This window comes from Cupressus sempervirens, chromosome 8 (genome assembly GCF_028749045.1).
Source record: "Cupressus sempervirens isolate cs-2001-9-10 chromosome 8, ASM2874904v1, whole genome shotgun sequence".
NCBI classification, from domain to species: Eukaryota; Viridiplantae; Streptophyta; class Pinopsida; order Cupressales; family Cupressaceae; genus Cupressus; species Cupressus sempervirens.
In genome coordinates, this window is record NC_143125.1 from 499187788 (window position 1) to 499207602 (window position 19815).

At 35.7% G+C, this 19815-nt stretch overlaps 1 protein-coding gene across 1 annotated transcript in view; it reads right to left on the minus strand.

Annotated features, from left to right (window-relative positions):
• The window catches only part of LOC149543372 (uncharacterized), a 50378-nt gene that overhangs the window by 14300 nt on the left and 16263 nt on the right, over window positions 1-19815 (minus strand). The window contains exon 5 of the mRNA XM_089798174.1: window positions 16139-16219. Coding sequence (XP_089654300.1) covers window positions 16139-16219 — 81 coding nt within the window. The remainder of the gene's footprint in view (window positions 1-16138; window positions 16220-19815) is intronic.

The window sequence follows — 19815 nt, forward strand, 5'->3', positions numbered from 1 at the left end:
AATAAGTCTAAAAAGACCATGGTCCTCAAGACATATTGCAACAATAGACTGAGCTGCCCTATTAGTGATGGTACACTGATGTGAACTAAAGGTGACATCCAACTAAGAAGAGTGTCGCGGCAACTGACTGACTAAGAGTAGATTTAGTTCCATCCTTGGAACATAGTAGACATCGAGTAAAATGAGATTCCTCCCAACAGACCGAATCTAAATCTTGCCTTGGCCAACAACAGTGTACTCTTCTCTGCCACCAAAAATAACATAATCTAAATAAGGTTGGTAGTTAGTGAACCAAACTCTGCGGTGGGTAAAATGACGAGAGGCACCTAAATTAATAAACCAGGCAGACGACTTCACATGATCTACAGGTCTTTTAGCTATGAAGGCGTAAAAGGAAAATTTTGCCTACTCGATGTGCTTTGCACTATTAGCTTTGGGTTAAAAAATGAGATTGCTTAGCTTGGGCAGCTAAACATTTCTGACATTCAACCTTCATGTGGCCATACTTGGGAATAGTTGCATTGAATGTTCTTTTTCTTTTTGAGCCTTCTGAAATTGGAGCAAAGGACTCCTACTGAGAAGACTGTTGTGAATAAGACTTACCTTTATCCCTCTAAAAGGATTTCATCAACAAAGGCTTGCTCTGAGGAGGTGGAGCTGGAACTTTTAGCGAACTATCATTTCCACCAATCTTGCTAAAACAGAAGTGTGTAGAGCTCTATGAACTTCATTTCAACACCAATAGAAGTGATGTTGAGAGTCTCGATAAAATACTCGTAGGACTTGGGTAAACTCCTAAATGGCGAAGGTAGAGCTGGAACTTTAAGCAAACTATTGTTTCCACCAATCTTGTTGAAGCAGAAGTATGCAGAGATTTGTGAACTTCATTTCAACACCAGTAGAAGTGATGTTGAGAGTCTCAATAAAATACTCATAGGACTTGGGTAAACTCCTGAGGGTTATGACCACAATGTCATCTTCCTTCATCTTGCGTCCAGTGACAAGTAACTGATCACGGATGTCTTGGATCCTATTCAAGTAACCCAGAAGCAATTGTTGCTCATCCATGACAATAGAAAACAAAGTGTTCTTGAGAAAGAAGGCTCTTCTTTTGTCCAAAAATCTCATGACATGTCTTGAGATGCTTCCATATCTCGGCAGCTATCTTGCCGGATGGAATATGACGGAGTTGTTCATTAGCTACGAATAATTTGAGAAGCATCACCACCTCTCGATTATGCTAATCATATGCTATGGTGATATTTGAAGATGGTTGGCATCTGATGTTTCCATGTGCTATAATTGCGATCGTTGAACTTCGGATTTATCTCGAGCAAAATATTTGCCAGAGATGCCACGACACGTTTTCCAATGAAAAAGTATGAAAATCTGGTAAGGCACGTACTTTGAGGCAAAAAAGCGGAAGACCTAGAAAAAATGAAGAGGTGCCCAAAAGAGAGCTCAAAAAACCTAGAAAGAATATGTTGTCGAATTCTGGATCCGCAGGTTCAAAAATCGAGGCACCCAAAAAAATCTGACAACCCAAATGAGCTCTCGAAAAACTCACCAAGAAAATGGAAAAATATTTTATATCTAATATTGAAAAATCAAGGTTTTGAGAAAAACCCTAGTCAACTACAAAAAAGTTTAGAAAAATGGCAGATTTGCAGAGAAAATTGCAGATTCTGGGCACGATTCAAGACCAAAGATTTGCATAAACCCTAGACGTGTCCAAACTGCAAAAACAACCACTTTTGTTTCAAATGGTAAAAATGGGCCACATAACAGAGATGCAAATTTCAGAGAAATTTGGGTGCGAGAGGAAAAAAAAATTGGGCACAAGTTGTAGAGAAATGGCACCAGTAGACCTTCACGTGAACAACAGAAAATAACCCTCGATAGTCAGAGGATTCAATCGCGCTAGTTGCAGATAGAAGGCCCCAAGTTTGCAGACCAGAAATGATTGCGTCATTTACAGACAAAATGGAGTGGTTTTTTTAGTAGAAAACCCTAGTTGATCTAAAGGTTTTGGAAGCAGGTATGCATGGAAAATTATTTTGAAAATAAAAAGCTAACTAAATATTAGAAACATTCTAATATTTACAATAGATTAAAAATAGATAACCATTAAATAATAACAGATAATAATATAAGCTATCTATTATCTTAATACTCTTGATGATGCAACATGGATTGTGACCCAAAATGTCAATGCGAGAAATACTAAAACATTATAATGTTTCTTTAATGGTCATCTTAGTTTTTAGTTTATTAGGTAGTTTCTATTTCCATCTTTAGTTCATGATTGTTTCTTTTAGAAACACCGTCTTTGTAAATCTATATAAGGAGCTTTCATCTCCTTTGTTTAATACAACTACAACAACATCAATTTACCATAATATGGTATTAGAGAAGATCAATGGGATTTCATTAAATTTGGTGGATTTTTTAAGGAAATGTCGAGCCCCTTGATTTGGAATTTTTTCTAAAACTTGGTTTTCGATATTAAAATAAAAATCATTAGAGGTACTTTATGAAACTTCTATGGTTTGTCTTTGAGGAATTTTATAGAAAATCACAAGCCTGGTTAAAGGTTTTCATCCCATGATTTCTTGGTTGCAGAAAAATCTTTAAATTTTTAGGGTTGCATGTACTTACATGTCGCTTGCATGTGCTGGTTTACCATGCAAAGTCTTGTGAATTGCCGCCCTTAAAAATATTGGTGGGTTTTCATAATTTTTCCCTTAAAAAAATTTTGATGGGCTTTCATAAATTTTTCCCTTAAAATAAGTTCAAATTCTGCAATTCACAAAGTTGTGTGGCATTCATTTATGGGTATATAATGTTTTCCTCAAATTATCTGTTGGGTTTTACCATTTCTCTTTAAAAACGAAGCTTTGTATTTTTCGGTTTTCATTGATTCTTTCACCTCAAAAATCATGTTGGGTTTTGATCAATTTTTCACCTCAAAAATCGTGTTCAGTTTTTCTAATTTTTCTCCTAAAAAATCATGCCTTTTTGCAATCTCTTTTGGGGCATCATGCTCATCTGCAAAATTTGGAGGGTTTGTCGATTTTTTCTCAAAATCGTGCTAGTTATTCTTAGTGCTTGTCTCTGTTTCCAAGGAAGAGCAGCTCCGGTATCCAACATTATGTTGGATATTTTATGATGATTTCTAGTCTAATATTATTCTAAAGAAGGGGGCACCTTTCTTTGTTCTCGTATGGGCAAATTTTGGCTTCTTGGTCATTAACATTTTGCAGATCCAAAGGTCTCAACAGCAGCATGTTTTGAAAAAAATTGTAACCAAAAGATAGCATTTAGACAAAGGGGTAGTCATTTCCCCAAGGACGTGTCCCCCCAAAAAAACCCAGTGTTTCGGGGACGAAGACTTCCCTGTCCCAGGGACTTCATTGGAGACTTGCATCCATCCCCAATTTTTTAACACACAAAAATTTTTTAAAAAAAACAAAAATGTCACTTTTTCCGTCCCCCTCCCGTCCCCAAAATCAGCAAAAAAAAATTGCCGTCCCGGAAACCCGTACCGCTGTCCCCTGTCGTACCCGTCCCGGAAACTCAAGGGAACATAGATTATATCTCTCCACCATGATTTTTTGTAGTTCCTTGAAAAATGTTTATCTAGAATCTTGCTCTCCCATTATGACTTTTTTAATATCCTCAATTGTGGAGTCGATGCCATCATATACATCGCCCAAGCAAGGTCTATACATGACAATGTATTGTATCATGCTCAATAGACGCTAAGTAGATCTAAGGAAGTAACAACCACCTTTCAACACTCCTTGAGCAATGGGAACCAAACAAGAAAGTTTAGCAATAGAGGCAAGAAGTTTTCTTTTTCATTCACAAATGCACAAATGACGTATGTTTTACCTTTTTGGCCTTTACCATGGTCTATTTCAGGGTTGAAGGATTGAATTGACCACAATAAACTAAAAATACTTTTAAAAAGTCAAAAAAACATTGCCCAAGTTTGGCCCAGATCCTGCTGCTAATCCAAAAGTCACGGCAAAAATGCCTCATTTCAGCCTGGGTCCTGCCGCTAAATCCAAAAGTCATTGCAAAAATGCCAAAATTTGGTCCAGGTTCTTCTAATAGATTTCTGGGTGAATTTACAGGCCTAAAGCCAAATTTTGGCCAGCCCGCATCCAGACCAGATCGGGACCCTGGGCCACCAAGGATGAATGTGGTAACTTAGCAAAAGACAAATCACAATTTCTTAAGAAAAATCTGCTATTCCTTCTATGCTTCTCAACTACAAGATGATAGAAATATAACAGGACTCTACATGTGCCAACTCACAGCAAACCAATCCAAGTATCAAGCTCAAGAGCTCTAGAGCTGCCAAGGTAAATGCCCTACTATCAAGCCAAAATAATCTGAGTTATTATCACGAGGTTGTTAAGCCGCATGGGAGAAGCTGGTACAAAAATCTAGGTAAGGTGCTGCTGGAAATAATAGGGCATGCCTGGCAGAGCTATACAGTGCCCCACTGAGTTCAGAAAAGAAAACCATATGAGTATAACCTACATGGAGATGAATTGTATATGGTTAATTGAATTCTGATCAACCCCCAGCAACTACAGAAGCAGCTTCACACTTTGCAACACCTGCTTCATCACCAGGGGCTTACTGGGGTGCATATACATGGATTGAAAATAGTAAAATACCATTAGATGGTGGAGCTGAGCAAGACTGAGGAGTCACCCAAGATAGCTAATTAGATACTGGGAATGCCAAGCAAGGCTGCAGAGTCACCCACTATCCCAGCTAATCAGATACTAGGGTAAGTTGCCATTGTTTTTCTTTTCGAGGAGCATTTTTTATTTTAAATGTGTGTGCTAGTGTATATACTTCACGTACATAAACAGGTTTTGATTTCACTAATTTCTCTGAATTTTTGGCCCTTGTAATTTTGCGGTAACAACTTAATCTCTGTGGTTAAAACACTTGTAAGACCTTTAATATAGCTATACTGAATACTCATAAGAAAGACAGTTTTGAAAACATCCGTAGTCCCTAGTCCAATTGATAAGAAATTACTTTTTAATATCCCAATAAAAGTTTTTCAAAATTTCACAAGCCCCTAAACAAGTTGACAAAAAATTGCTTTTTATATCTTGAACTAATAAGAATTAAGAATATGATTAAAACTTTCCTGAAAAGAACAGTTCAGTTTGGATTTTCTATTTTGCCACTGAGGCAAGACCTCTGTCTCCTGAAACAATGTCTGGAACTAGAAGTGTGTGATAGTTCTTGCCAATATTAGAAGAGATCTAATTTCATCAAGTACCTTTGAAAGTGAAGAATATGACTAGAGATATACCAAATTGGACTGTTAAAATCTACATCATTACAAACATTAATATATGATCAACATGTGTGGAATGCATATTAGAATATTGTGATGTTTCTTTAATGGTCATCTTAGTTATCTTCGATTCAAAGTTGTTTATTTTAGAAACATCGTCTTTGTAAACCTATATAAGCAGTTTTCATCTCCTTTGTTTAATACAACATTGATTTACTATAACATGGTATGAAAGTGTCAGTGTGATTTCATAAAACTTTAGCGAATTATTTTTAAAAAATTGAAGCTCTTCTGATCTGAATTTTTTTCCAAAAAGTTGTTTTTCAATTTTGCAAAATAAAAAATCGATGGAGACATTTTATGAAAATTTTGTGGTTCGTCTTCAAAGAGATCTGCTGAAATCACAAGTCAGTTCAAGGGTTTCAAATGTGTTTCTTAGTTTGAGCAAAAGCCTCTGATTTGCAAAAGGTTACATGCACTTGCATGTTTGTTGCATGCTAGTTGCATTTTGTTGCATGCTAGTTGCATGTTCTTGCATGTTCCTTGCATGCACATTTTATGAGTTGCATGTGTTGCTTTACCACATGAAGTTTCAGGTTAACGAGTTTTCATAGTAATTTTCCTTAAAAAAAATTGATGGTCTTTCATAATTATTCCATTTAAAACTTATCTATTGGGTTTTAATATTTTTCCCAAAAAAATATTTGTTGGGTTTTGATAATCGTGTTTGGTTTTGATTGATTTTTCACCTTAATCATTTTTGGCTCCTGTAATTCATGATGTTTGCATGGGATTTTCTATAAGAGATTCCTACTGGCAGGCTTTTACCATTTTTTCTTGAAAAAACGATGCTTGTTAACTTCAAATCATGATATCTTGCAATCTATTTGGGGCATCCTGCTCATCCCCAATAGTTTAAGGGGTTTGTCGATTTTTCCTAAAAATTCTGGTAGTTATTTTCAGTGTCTCTATGTACAGGGAAGGATGGTTATGCTATCCAACATCAAATTTCGTGGATATTTCTAGTCACAAGTTTTGCAGATTGTAGGAGGGTTACTGATAGAATCATCTCAGTGGTCAAATCAGTTGCAAGATCTTGTCTCTTGTTACAAAAAATTCTAAAGAAGGGGTCAGCCTTCTCTATTTTTTCGAAACGGATTTTGGCTACTCTTAGTCATTGAAATTCTGTAGGAGGAGGGTTTTAGCCAGTGTTGCCAGACTGGGACTCGATCAAGCCCAAAATGGACTCAGACTAGGTCTAGGCAGTCGGACTCGGCAAGGACTCAGCAAATTAAGAAAACCCATGTTATTCAAAGATTTTTTTAAGGATTTTAAGTTTTTTTCATGCATCAATTAGCCACTTAACATCAAATACACAATAATTGAGATAAATAGAAACTATTTTGCACACATATACAACTTTTCATAGATCGCCCAAGTAGAAATGCAAATTTTTGAAAGAAATTACATAGAGTTAAACTGAATAATATAATAGAAATCTGAAATATAGTATAACAGTTAATTGTCAAATGTCTACAATATGTCAATATCCATGGATTCAAAAGTTCAAAACTTATATCAAAAGAAAGGCTCATAGTAGCCATGTCCTCTTACAAGTACACCTAAGATAGGTCATGGAAACTGATTTTTGAAAATTGGCTAAGTCTGAAATCCTAAAGCCCTGAAATCTGGCTAAGTCTGAATTCCTAAAGCCCTAAGATTTTCCAGATTCTGTATCTTAACTCCTAGAGGGCTATAACCTATCTCAAATGAATTGTCGCGTATATATAAAATATATCTTAAGTATAAGGAAGAATAAGGAAGAAGAGAATGCCAACTTATACTTATCATTTTATATATAGGAGTTAAAAGTAAAACCTTCTCAGAACTATGCCAAAAAGACAAGAAGAAGACAACAAAGAACATTAAAAATATTTTTTCTTTATATACAAAAAACAAAAAAACAAGTCAGTCTGACAGGACTCACCGAGTCCTAGCTGACTCGGCAAGTCAGCAAGGACTTGGCCAGAAGCAGTTTGCCTCATTTTGGTCAGCTCACCTCAGGACTCGCCGAGTCCTTGCCAAACTTGCCGAGTCCTGTAACGCTGGTTTTAGCCACAGCAAAATGTTTTGATGAACTTATGACCAAAAGATGCGCAGTCTCTTGCAAAGTAGTTAGATGATGACCATTTAGGGAAGGTATTAGAATTTTGTATTGATTTTCAAATAGTCATCTTAGTCTTTAGTTCATAGTTGTTTCTTCTAGAAACATAGTCTTTCTAAAGGAAGATGGAAGAAAGAGGTGAAGGAATGTGAAGAATTTAAGAAAGTGAATCTTTTAAAGGGCAGCAATGATGAAGGGTTGTAACTATAAGAATTTGCCAACAGAAACAACACAATATCTAGAGGTCAATGAATAGAACAAAAGAGAGACTGAATGTGGACAAGAACGAATTGTATTCTCATCAATATGCAACATATTGAACTGAATTGCAGAACATACAATATGATAGATGGATTACAATTTAGATATGCCTGCTATAAGAGACCATGATAAGCAAGGAGATAAAATATCACTCATACAAGGTGGAATCACATGTCCACCAAAGGTGGATCATCCTTCATTGTACAATTAAGTATGTGCAACATGTAGAGGATTATATGTGATCAGTACACTAAAGGCGGAGATAATACATAAGTGGAATGGGATAACAACTACCACCACCTAAAGTGGAATTTATTCAACACCATGTGCAAATAAAGGCAAAAATTCTTAAGTGTTTCAAATGCAAACTACAATGAATGCAATATCCTAAGTAATTCCTAAGTAAAGCGTAATTAGGTAAACAATTAATTACACCAACATCCCCCCCACACGCACAATGCAACTTAGGGGAACACAAATTTAAGCTCACAATGCACGATGTGTACCAGCTAAATGACCATGTTAGGTACCCATGTACAATATGCAATGCAACTTCTCACAAAACAGAGAAAAGAAGAAAACCAAGATTGCACAGGTACACAATTACTTGGGTAATTCGGCTTTGGGTATAGGTGTTTTTCAAAACAAGAGATGGGGGTACGTGAGTATGCCTAAAAAAATTTATATAATTTATATTTTACATAAAATCTGAAAATACGAGACATGAGTCATGACATTGAGCTTTCAAAACAAGAATTCTGAAAATATGAGTCATGAGTCATAATATATATGCTGAACATTTAAACTTTAGAAGCAAAACAAAGAAGGCAAACTTTAAATATGAACAAGAAAATAATAAATCTTGCAAATTTTTAAACTTCTATTTCTAACTTGAACAGTGATAATCAGAAAAAGTTTAGTAGTTTACTGTTAATCAATATTGTATCAAAGATCAAACTGATTACATATTGAATTGAGCTTGATAAACAGCAAGCTGATATGTACTTGTGCAACCTTGTAGAAAATGTGACAAATTTACACCCAAAAGAGATTAAATGCATGAAAGAAATCTCAAAAAATAATGAGAAGGACAAAACACCCTGTGAGGATAAAGTCCCCCCTCAATGTAGAATGTACACCAATGATAGATGCTCCATATATTATGTAGAAGATGTTCCATGATTGTTGAACAACATTCCTCCACTTAGGAAGAAACAAAACCAAAAGTATTAATGAAGTCTGCCAATCTTGAAACGAACATATACGAAGAAACCTCAAGATGCATGGAATCTCTGAAAAATTGCTTAAGTGACCCCATGTCAATGTTGAAAAATGCCTCCTCCAAATTAAGTTCACTAGACCACACTACAAAAAAAAGACAAACTAGGATCTAGTGAAGATGAATGTAGAGCAATATCCAAGAACTCAAATGTCTCCTTCAAGATAAAGAGACCTCCAAATGTTGGTCCAAAGTATCCACAGTCATTTCAAATTGTGAATGACGAACATGTGGAGGGTGAGAAGAGGGTCTAGATGTTCCCACACAACAATTGAAGAATGATCATCTTCAACAAAGAGAAGATGAGTATCATCAATGATGCCTCCCAAATGTGTGATGTGAGACTCCACAAACAAACTTGCAATGTTTGTAAAGTAGTCATCCCAAGGAAACATGTCTAGAAGAAAATTTACATGATGTTGTACTCGATCACAAGAAGCCAAAACTGTAGCAATACAAGCATCATTGGGATAAACAATAGATGTGATCTCAATAAGAGAGGATGGAATGGAAGGCTCAAGAACTTGATCGCATGCGAGTATAATCAAGTTCAAGTAGCCAAAATTCTCCTCAATATCTGAATCCACACTAAAGTGTGATCCAAAACTCAAGTCATGGTGATCAGGAAGAAAATCTTCAAAGGAGTATAATCGAGATACATGATCCACTACCCTAGTAGCAATGATAGATCCACTCACCAAGTCTTCGATGATAACTAAATTAGGAGTGAATTTCATTGTCTTCATTGTTGTGCCATGAGTGATTTGATAGATGGAAAGAAGATTATTGATTATGTGAGCTAGACACAACGCATCATTAAATGTTCTCTCCCCAATATAATAGATCCTTCCCAATCATATTGATATGTATGATTAACCATCAAAATAAATGGCAAGTGGCAAGGCTCAAATGGAGAGAACATAGACTGAGAAGCCCTTAATGTAGAAGTCATCTTCTCAAATCATGACTTGTAGTAACACAAAGAGATTTTCCTTTGCCCTTATCTATCCCAAAAGTGACTCTTTCCCTTAGAAAAATTTGTTTGTTGTGAAGGAACTGATGTAGACATTCTTGAAGGTACATTCATTTCATTCTTCTCCAATGGATGCTTCAGTGCATTAATATCCTTTCCTACGACAATGGTGTTCATCATGTTCATTCTTCTTGCAATGTGTAAAAATAAGCAACTCCATCAATGATTTTCCCTTACGAGAGGATGAAGAATTTCCTTGTTATGGAAAGGATGATTGTGCTCAATCTTTGTTTGGCTTTGGCTTGGATGACTATTGGTTCTTACTCTATATTTTTGTGGCTTTGGCTTAGATGACTGTTGGTTCTTGTCTTTCCCTTGATTCCCTTGTTGAGCCACAAAAGCTTTTGACTTACATGACTTGAGAACTCCCCGTGTTGATCAATTTATTATGTTCTAGCATCAACATTTATGCAAGTACATCAAAAGACGATGTAGTGCATCAACTACTAGTCAATCCTTGGGTTTGGAAACTAGAGACAATGGCTGCATATTTAGGTGGAAGCTTGTCCAACAAATTGAAAACCAATTGTGCATCCATTTTCTCAATGCCATGATCTGTAACATGTGCTCTAAGCTCATTTTCTTTGGTTACATAGTCTTGGATAATGTCAAAGCTCTTAAGATCTAAGCTTGTGAGCTCATTGTCTAATCTATGGCCTCTAACCTCACCAACCTTGCCATACAAATTAGTATGATTTTCCCAAGCTTGTTCAATTGTTTTACACTTGTCAAGATGAAAAATGAGATTAACTGAAATATACATTCCCAATATTCCAAAAGATTAGTCATTCAACTCGAGTATTTGGATCAGATTCAAGATGAGATGATACCACAATAGTTTCGTCAATATAATGAGTGAGTACTTTTTCTATAAATTTCTCCAAGCATGTATTTTCATGATGCATAATTATATAGAGTTTAAGGAGAAACCATGGGAAAACCCATATGCAAAAATGAAAGAGCACAAGAGAAAAAGAGGCACAATCATAAGGTGAAAGTCTGAGATGCTGGCAAATTGTGTCAGTAGATGGTACCATCATGTAGTAAGTCACTGGTCTAAGGTGTGCACCGCTATCAAGAAGCAGAAATGTCAACTCAGGTCATCCACGACGATGTATTGAGCAACCTGAGAAAATCCTATGAAAGTTGTGCAGAAGAACAAGAGTACTCATTGGAGAATGACTCCACAAGGGAGATACCAAAGATTGTGCTCATGAGCCGCATATTGTGTAGTGACCAACAATCAGAAGGGAAGTTGTCACTTAAGAGTAGATTGAATTTGTCTGAGATGAAACAAACACCATCCGGTAGGAGATGTGTACGAAGGGGTTGGGGATCACACAATTTCCAAGGAAGGGACTGTAAGAAAGAAAAGTCCATCAACACAACTAAGAGAGGGTGGGTGAATCAATTGTGTGTCAATTATAACTTCAACCAAACTTATTAAATCCAACTTCAGTAAACAAAACAATTGAAAACAATAAGATGTAGAACATGCACAATGACATAATGATTTGTTAACTAGGGAAACCCTTGATTAGAGGGAAAACCCCAGTGGGTATGGTACCCACAAAATGATGTACTAATATAATAGTTACTTGTGAAAGGATGTGACCTTGTTAGGAGCCAATTCAATACAATTAATAAATATATGTCCTTGTTATGAGACTTTGAATCCCTGTCAGGATACTCTAGCCCTATTAGGAGCAATAACAACTGAACTCACTGTCCAAATTGCTTCAAACACTGATATATAACAAATCCTTAGGATAATATATCCAAGTAGTGAACTGACCAATACAACAACGTCTTTGCCAATACAAATCCTTTGAAGTCTTCAAGTCCATCTCAACATAGTCTGTGCTCTGTTCTCATCAAATTCGCATCCTCTAATCATAGTTGCAACAATACAACACAATGTGATACCAAGCAACCAAGGAAACAACCTTTCCTTTATAACTTGTCCTAACAATCAATCAAGTCAGCCTATGAAGGCATTTCCAATTTACAATGAGTAATATAGGACCTCATTAAGATATTACAATACACGTTACATTACATTTACAACTTCCAAAATAATTCCCAATGTATAGTTGGCCTGACAATGAACATATTACACGTTACACTTCAGCGACCTTCACAGAATAATCTCCAACATCTGTTATCAAAGACATGTCGTCAACCACGATCTAAGGTCACTTATGCTAGTTCCATCTCGCTCATCAAATACAACTGAATAACACGTTTCCCACATTGTGGACTGCAAACCATCTTCACAAAATCAACTGTATCTCATCCAATTCTTCACATTTTCATACGCAAACACAAATGTAGCATTCGAACACATCCATGAATATGAATCCAAGCTTGCGTAACTTATTTCTTTGAAACCTGACCTCGCTGATCAATCCAATCTCTACGATATATAGAAACTTTGTTTTTCACGTACCTAAAGACATATATGTTGACATCAATGACCAACAAGTCATGAGTACAACACATAAACATCCAATCCAAGTGTCATCCACTTTTGTGATCCCAACAATTTCTCCCTTTAGATATAATGCTATTAGGGACCGAAAGATATTAGTAGTTCAAATGTTCTTGATTGTGATCTATGTGTGAGAAATTTCTATGAGCTAGTACAGAGCTAACAATGGTATGGGGTTGGTGCCCTACCAAAACTAAATGCTTTTGTAGAAGTGATAGGGCATTAGGGATGACAAAGTTGGAAGTGGTTCCATTTTGCAAAACCCCCCAAAATAAATATCTTTTTTCCCAAATAAAAACACTTTAAAATTTAAAAAATGTTAATATATTTTGAAGATGCAAAAATATTTTTTTTGAAAAACAAAATCTTATTGTCACAAGTAGAGCCATATAGCTCCGCTTACTAAAAACATTTGCCCGAAAATCAACTTTCATCAAATATGGACAAATTTATAGTTAATTTTCATTGAAACACCTTCCCAGATGTAGTGAGGTCAAATTTGGCATATGATGTGCCTCAACATCACTGGTCCTAAGATGTGAAAATATGCCTCCTTTCAAATGTATGGAGATCTCTCCAAGATGACAATGGAATAGTGCTCCAATAGCTTTGATACAACGTACAAATTTGCTAATAGTAACAACCCAAGATCTAGAGGTTGATGGATAGCACAAAAAAGATGCAATATGTGGACAAGAACAAACTATATTCTCATATGATGGATTGATTATAATGTAGATGTGCATGCTTATATAGGCAAGGCAATAAGAAATCATGATAAGCAAGGAGATAACTTCTCTCTCATACAAGGTGGAATCGCATGTCCACCAAAGGTGGATCATCCTCCAATGTGCACTGAAGTGTATGCAACATGTAAAGGATAATAATGTGATGAGTGCACTAAAGATGGAGGAGACAACTTATCTCTCATACAAGGTGCTATCAAGTGTTCACCAAAGGTGGATCATCCTCCAATGTGCAATGAAGTATATGCAACATGTGGAGAATAATAATGTGGTGAGTGCACTAAAGGTAGAGACAGCACATTTGTGGAACAATCACCACCTATCACAACAAATTTCTCCTACACCATGTGCAAATAAAGGTGAAATCTGTAAAGTGTCTAAAATTGCAAACTACTATGTATGCATTATTCTAAGTACAATTAAGTAAAGTGTAATTAGTGAATAATTAATTAAACCAACAATAACTCTTTTAAAGGGTTTTAACTATGAAGAGTAGTGACTTCAAAAGGGTTGTAACTCTTCAAAAGAGTTGCAACTCTTTCAAAGAGGAACAATTATGAGGGGTTGTGACTCCTTTAGAGGGAAGAAATGTTTGAAGGGTTGTGACTCTTTTAAAAAGTGGAAATTGTGGAAGGTTGCGACCATTGCAAAGGGGTAGACATGATGAAGAGGAGTGACTCTCCCCCACGTTGAAAGATATAAAGAGGACAGGGTTTCATTTGAGGAGGACATCCAAGTGGATAAAGATAGGAAATAATATATTATTCTCAATGGCCACAATGGAAAATGGTGAGACAATTTTCATGAAAGGGAGTGACCATTTCACCAGTAAGGTATAAAGGAGAATAAAGAAGAAATCATTCCAAGCATTTAATGATCACTTATCTATCATCAGTCACCAATTCATCAAATCAGAACTTGATCAATCATCACTCGTCATTCTATGATGTACATATTAATTCAATCATTATTCATTAAAATATCAAATTATCAAATCAAAGTAAATCATCCTTTTGTCCATAAAACATCACATGAGAATCAAGCAAACAGACCAGCAATCAATTCTTCCATCAATTCAATCAATCTATATTAACCATACAACCAATCAGATCTGTCATGCCCCTGATTTGACATCAGATGAACAGAAAACTTGTTATAAATAATCATGAAGCCCAATTAAGGATTTTCCACAATATTCTTTCCTTTTCTGTGAACCAAGAGAGTCCACAATTGGCAATCTTTAGTTCTTAACAACAGTCACAATACTAACGAAGAGGAATGCAATTAGTCTCGGGGATGCAATGGTTAGTTTGGAAAAGACACCACTCTTGGGAAGAGGTACGGTTACGACTACTTGTCCTCCCCTGACAACTATATTCTGTGGACTTGCAGTGCTAATTATATCATAAGAAAGGCATACATACTTACAGTACGAACAATATTCTGTGGACTTGCAGTGCTAATTATATATTGTCATATGGGTTTCAATACATAATAGGATAACTCTTTGCAGACCTGCATACTTCTGAATTAATATGCATTTTATGATTATCTGTCATAGTGTCATAGATATATTGCTGATTCGGGAATGGTTCCAGTTCAACACTTCAATGCAATGTTGAATTTTAATTTTTTATTGTTTAAGTTTACTGTTTTTTATATCTTTATATGACTATATCAAGTTATATTGTATAATTGTAGTACATCTTTTCATAACTAGCATTTTAAGTACCATATGTATAGTATATACTATTAGAATAATCTTTAATGCTCACTCTTGTAGCTTATTGTAAATATTAGAATGTTTCTAATATTTAGGCGTAGTCTAGAATAGAATGTTTCTATTCTATTCGATTCTCCTTCTGTATAAATTGATCGTTTTGATCTCTGTCCCTACCTCAAAGCAACCAGCAGATATTTTCACAAAACCCCTTGGTCCTGACATGTTTGTTAAATTCAGGGGATCTATTGGTGTAGTAAATAGATTGAGCATTAAGGGTAGGTATTAGAATAATCTTTAATGCTCACTCTTGTAGCTTATTGTAAATATTAGAATGTTTCTAATATTTAGGTGTAGTCTAGAATAGAATGTGTCTATTATATTCAATTCTCCTTTTGTATATATTGATCGTTTTGATCTCTATTTAATATCAAGTATTCGTAACATATACACCTGCGCCCCCCGCCACCCCCCTGTCCCCCGCTGCGGCACCCTTGCCATCCCCAAATCAAGGCCCCTCCGTCCCCCGTCTCAGAGACTTGTCCCCCCGTCCTGTCATCCCAAAGTCTAGCAAGGCCGTGTAACCATGTAATTTGGTGACATTGCACTTAAGAACAGCATTCTGCAGCTTTGATCATTAACAATTCGAAAAAAAATTGCAATCAACCACAGGCCTTCACAAAACCCATGAACATAATACACATCTTCATTGAAAGCCTCTTTGGCCAAAATAGTTTTAGTAACCTAAATACAAAATATTCTTTTGGGGTTATTCATCTTGAACTTAAGCAATCAATAATTTTAGTAAAAGAACTAATCAAAGAATAATATGACCTATATTGTAGCTTATAAACAAGTTAACATTATTAAAATTTAAAACTATAGCATTGTAACTGGATAGAAAAATTATAGCCACGTGATACTTGCCGATTTCTTTTATATCAATAGTTATCAATAAAAAAAGATACAACATGATGAAATAGAAAAGTATCCTAGAAAACAAAGAACAGTCCCCAGAAATTATAAAGAAAGAATCTATTGCACTCTCAGAATTAGATTAGCACACTTTAATAAATTATTCAATTTAGCTTGTTTGAAAGGGAAATATGGACCTGCTCTGCCCCAAAGCAAGATCCACAATAAGTCTCATTATGCTCCAATCTGCCTCCATGCCGCTGAAGTGGCTTCTCAATCTGCATTCACGAGGAGACTTAGTGAACTAGAAAATTAATTCCATTGTAACTCTCCAACTGCACACCATAATGTAACTGATGTGCCCTGAAACCTAATGTCTTAGAAGGCTCAATAGAATCTCATTTCTAAAAGTAATGATGATAATATAAGAAAATGCAAATGAAAATTTTCAAAACTACCAAGCAAACACATTATGATATATAAATTCCAAGACAACATGTAATGCTAGGTAAATGAATAGAACACCGCAACCTAAAAGAAAATTAGCTTTGTGGAAATGGTATGCTTGCTTGTATTGGGAAAGAAAGAGGAAATATTAAAATATACATATTATCTAAAAGGCTGAAAATGAGTAAAAAGGTTAATGAATGTGACAGTGTCATCGACAAGATCTAATGAATCCCCGTTAGTTATTAATAGTCATTACATGGAAATGTGAACTTTCAGCTTGATAGTACATGCCATATCATACATACCCCTTAATCCGCATATAAATAACTCTATGCATTCAACTCCCTAAAATAATTATCTTACAGAAATGGTGATATTTTGTAAGTTCACAAACATGATCAATCTTGTCCTACATGAGTTACGATCTTGTAAGAACAGCAAAAGATATTGAAAACACGAGAACATCAACATGTTTATAAACAAACATCTAAGTATGCAATGGAATTTGATGGTAATAAAGCAATCACAATGAATTGGTCTCAAACGAAAGATCATGTATCAAGCAACTCCAACCATGAAATTATTCAATTTTAGCAATCAACACAATTCACCAAATTTGACAACTAAAAACTTCAATAGATATGATTTATGGAAACTACAAGTTCGTCGTGACTAAATTCTTTCTTGGACCAAAATATTCACAAGTTTTTAATCCTAGTTGCCAAAAAAGTCATCAATTTTTAATCCTAATATATAAAAAAAAAAACTTGAGGCAAGATTGCCTTGTCAAATTAATTATCCCAAATCTTGTTTATTTCAAATTAGTTCATGTTGTAGGCACCTAATTGGTGCTGATTTCAAAACTTCCACAATACAAGAAAAGGGGTAATAATTCCAAATCTATGGATGAATTTCTTATTAGTGTATTGTCTCTCCTATAGCAAAGGAGGGCATGTAGCTTCTTGCTATTTAAAAGGAAAGAAACCTCTCTTTTCCAAAGAAAAAGTGAATAATTTTGCATTGGCATGTGCATAGTAACCATAGAACTGCATCTTACCATTTGCATTGTCTGTTTCTATTGTGCTTGATTCTTCTAATTGGTTTTCTGCATATATGCTTATCTATAGCCCCAAGTTTTCTGTAAGCTGGAGTATTTTGCAACTAACTGTGAAATTATACCCTCGGCATCTTCAAGTTGGAGAAAAAGCTTTCGCTCACGTAATCCTAACAGAAGTCTAAACAGTCTTGTACAAGATATGTCTATTGTGTGGACATATCACGTACGGTGAGATACATAATTCATGCCATGTACCTGGTACCATAGTTAGCAATCTCTCTTTAACTAACACTAACCCATCAAGAGTACTGCTCATCAATTACTGCTTCCATTGTTGCCCCTTCAAGGTAAATATTATCTTTGTGGATCTGAACGTCAGTACTGCAATTCTCTTAAATTTTAATCATCTTATGGAGGATCTTGGGTGAATAGACGAGACAGTTACTCAATTATTATAACCTGAAGCACTAGTCATCCTTCTTATTAAATTCATTAGGCAATTAATTTTTAATTCACAAAATGTAGAGAAAGAAGAATAAATTAGACTGACAAAAGGAAGTGCTCTGCAACAGAGTACCGTGCAAAGCCGCATGGCCTCTTCCATACTCTGATTGCAGGGTGTCAGAGACACTTGGACGAAGACGAAGATTGAATGTCCTTTTTTACTTTATTCTGGGTCGTGTGTGTGATTGTTTTTCTCATTTGTGTTAAGTTCTGTGCAAGGTTTCCTTTCTTCTACTTTTTTTGCTTTCGATTTTCAGTGTTCCTTGTGTGTGCCCTAATCATTTTCTGGTAAGAGCCTTGTTGTGTTTAACCAGGGATCCATTGGCCATATCGATATTGAAAGGGTTCTTCGTGTGGTGATGATGAGAAGACGAGGCAAGATAACACCAATAACTCCATTCAAGATGAGGGCGGTACTGTGAATCATGAGGTGGCTTTGAAACCATCTTATAAGGCAATGGTTAATAATGAAAGTCCAGTGGTTGTGATTCTAGAAACGGCAGTGTTTGATGGAAACATTATTTGCAATGCTGACATTGGAAAAGACGGAGGAGGAGGGCCTGACTCCGAAGGATTTAGAAGTAACCCCAATGGCAATGACAACACAGGGAGCAACGTCAGTGAGAGAAGAAAGGATGGTAAGGTCCCGTCAGGAAGTATGACCCTTAACCTCTCTCCAAATGTTGATATGATCAAAGCCATAAAGGATGAGCAGGATAAGATTAAAGAGTATTGCTGTCTTTTTCATTTGCATGGATTTAATACTTTTACCTACTAGGAAATCCTTTGATGACTGGATTAATAATACGAGGGAAAAAGCATGGTATTTTTGTGAAATTCAGTAGAATGATACAAAAAGGTTTATTTGATATCTTTTTCAAAACACACGAAATGCAGAAAAAAGTCTTAAACAAGGGTATGTGGAATGCAGGGCAAACCCTGTTCAAAGCCATCCCTTGGTCTTCAAAAACTGATTATATTAAATACCTAACTCGGGCTTCTCCTTTCTGGGTTGAAATAAAAAGCTTGCAGCCTGAGTTTTGCCCTTTCATATCTCGAATGTTGAGCCCTATAGGGTCAGTACTTCAAGTTGAAGAACCACGAATAACTCTACCTCATTTGAATGCTCGCATTCTGATTTCTTTGAACCCTGATGTTACTCTTCCCAAATATATTGTTATTAACCTGGAAGGAGAAACTTATAGATAGGGTATTGAGAAACTTGGTGATCTAGGTGCTTGTTTCCACTGTAAAATTAATGGTCATAATAGGAAAGAATGCCTTACCCTCAAAAATATTTTCAAACTGTTTAACAATAATAACCCTAACCCTAACCCAGATGCCGGCCAAAGTTCTAATACTAGTAAAAGTAGTTATGGAAAAAAGATAATCCTAAAGGAGGCGATAACTCTAATAAACATGAAAGCGAAAATAAAGACACTGTGAAGGATGTGATGGACAATAAGTTGAACAAGTATATGTCTCTTACTAATCCCTTGTTTGAAGAGAAATTCGATGTTAGACCTGCTAACCAGGATGAAAGCATTAATGAAAACAACCCATCTGCTAATCAACCAGTTTATATTCAGGTGGATAGACAAAAAGTGAATGAAGATAATGATGTTAAATGCCCAACAGAAAGCATTCGAAGAATTCATGAAAAAAATCAAGCCTTGAATGCCAAAGAACAGTATACCAAGAAGCAGAAGGATATTACTAATGAAAACCACCTCCATATAGTTGAGAGTCAACCAGTGGTGAACACTACCCAAAATTGCAGTCAGACATAGAAGGCAGAGAGGATGGCCTTACCGAAGTTGTGGGGAAAAAGAAAAGGAAAACATATGAAAGAACCAACAGTAT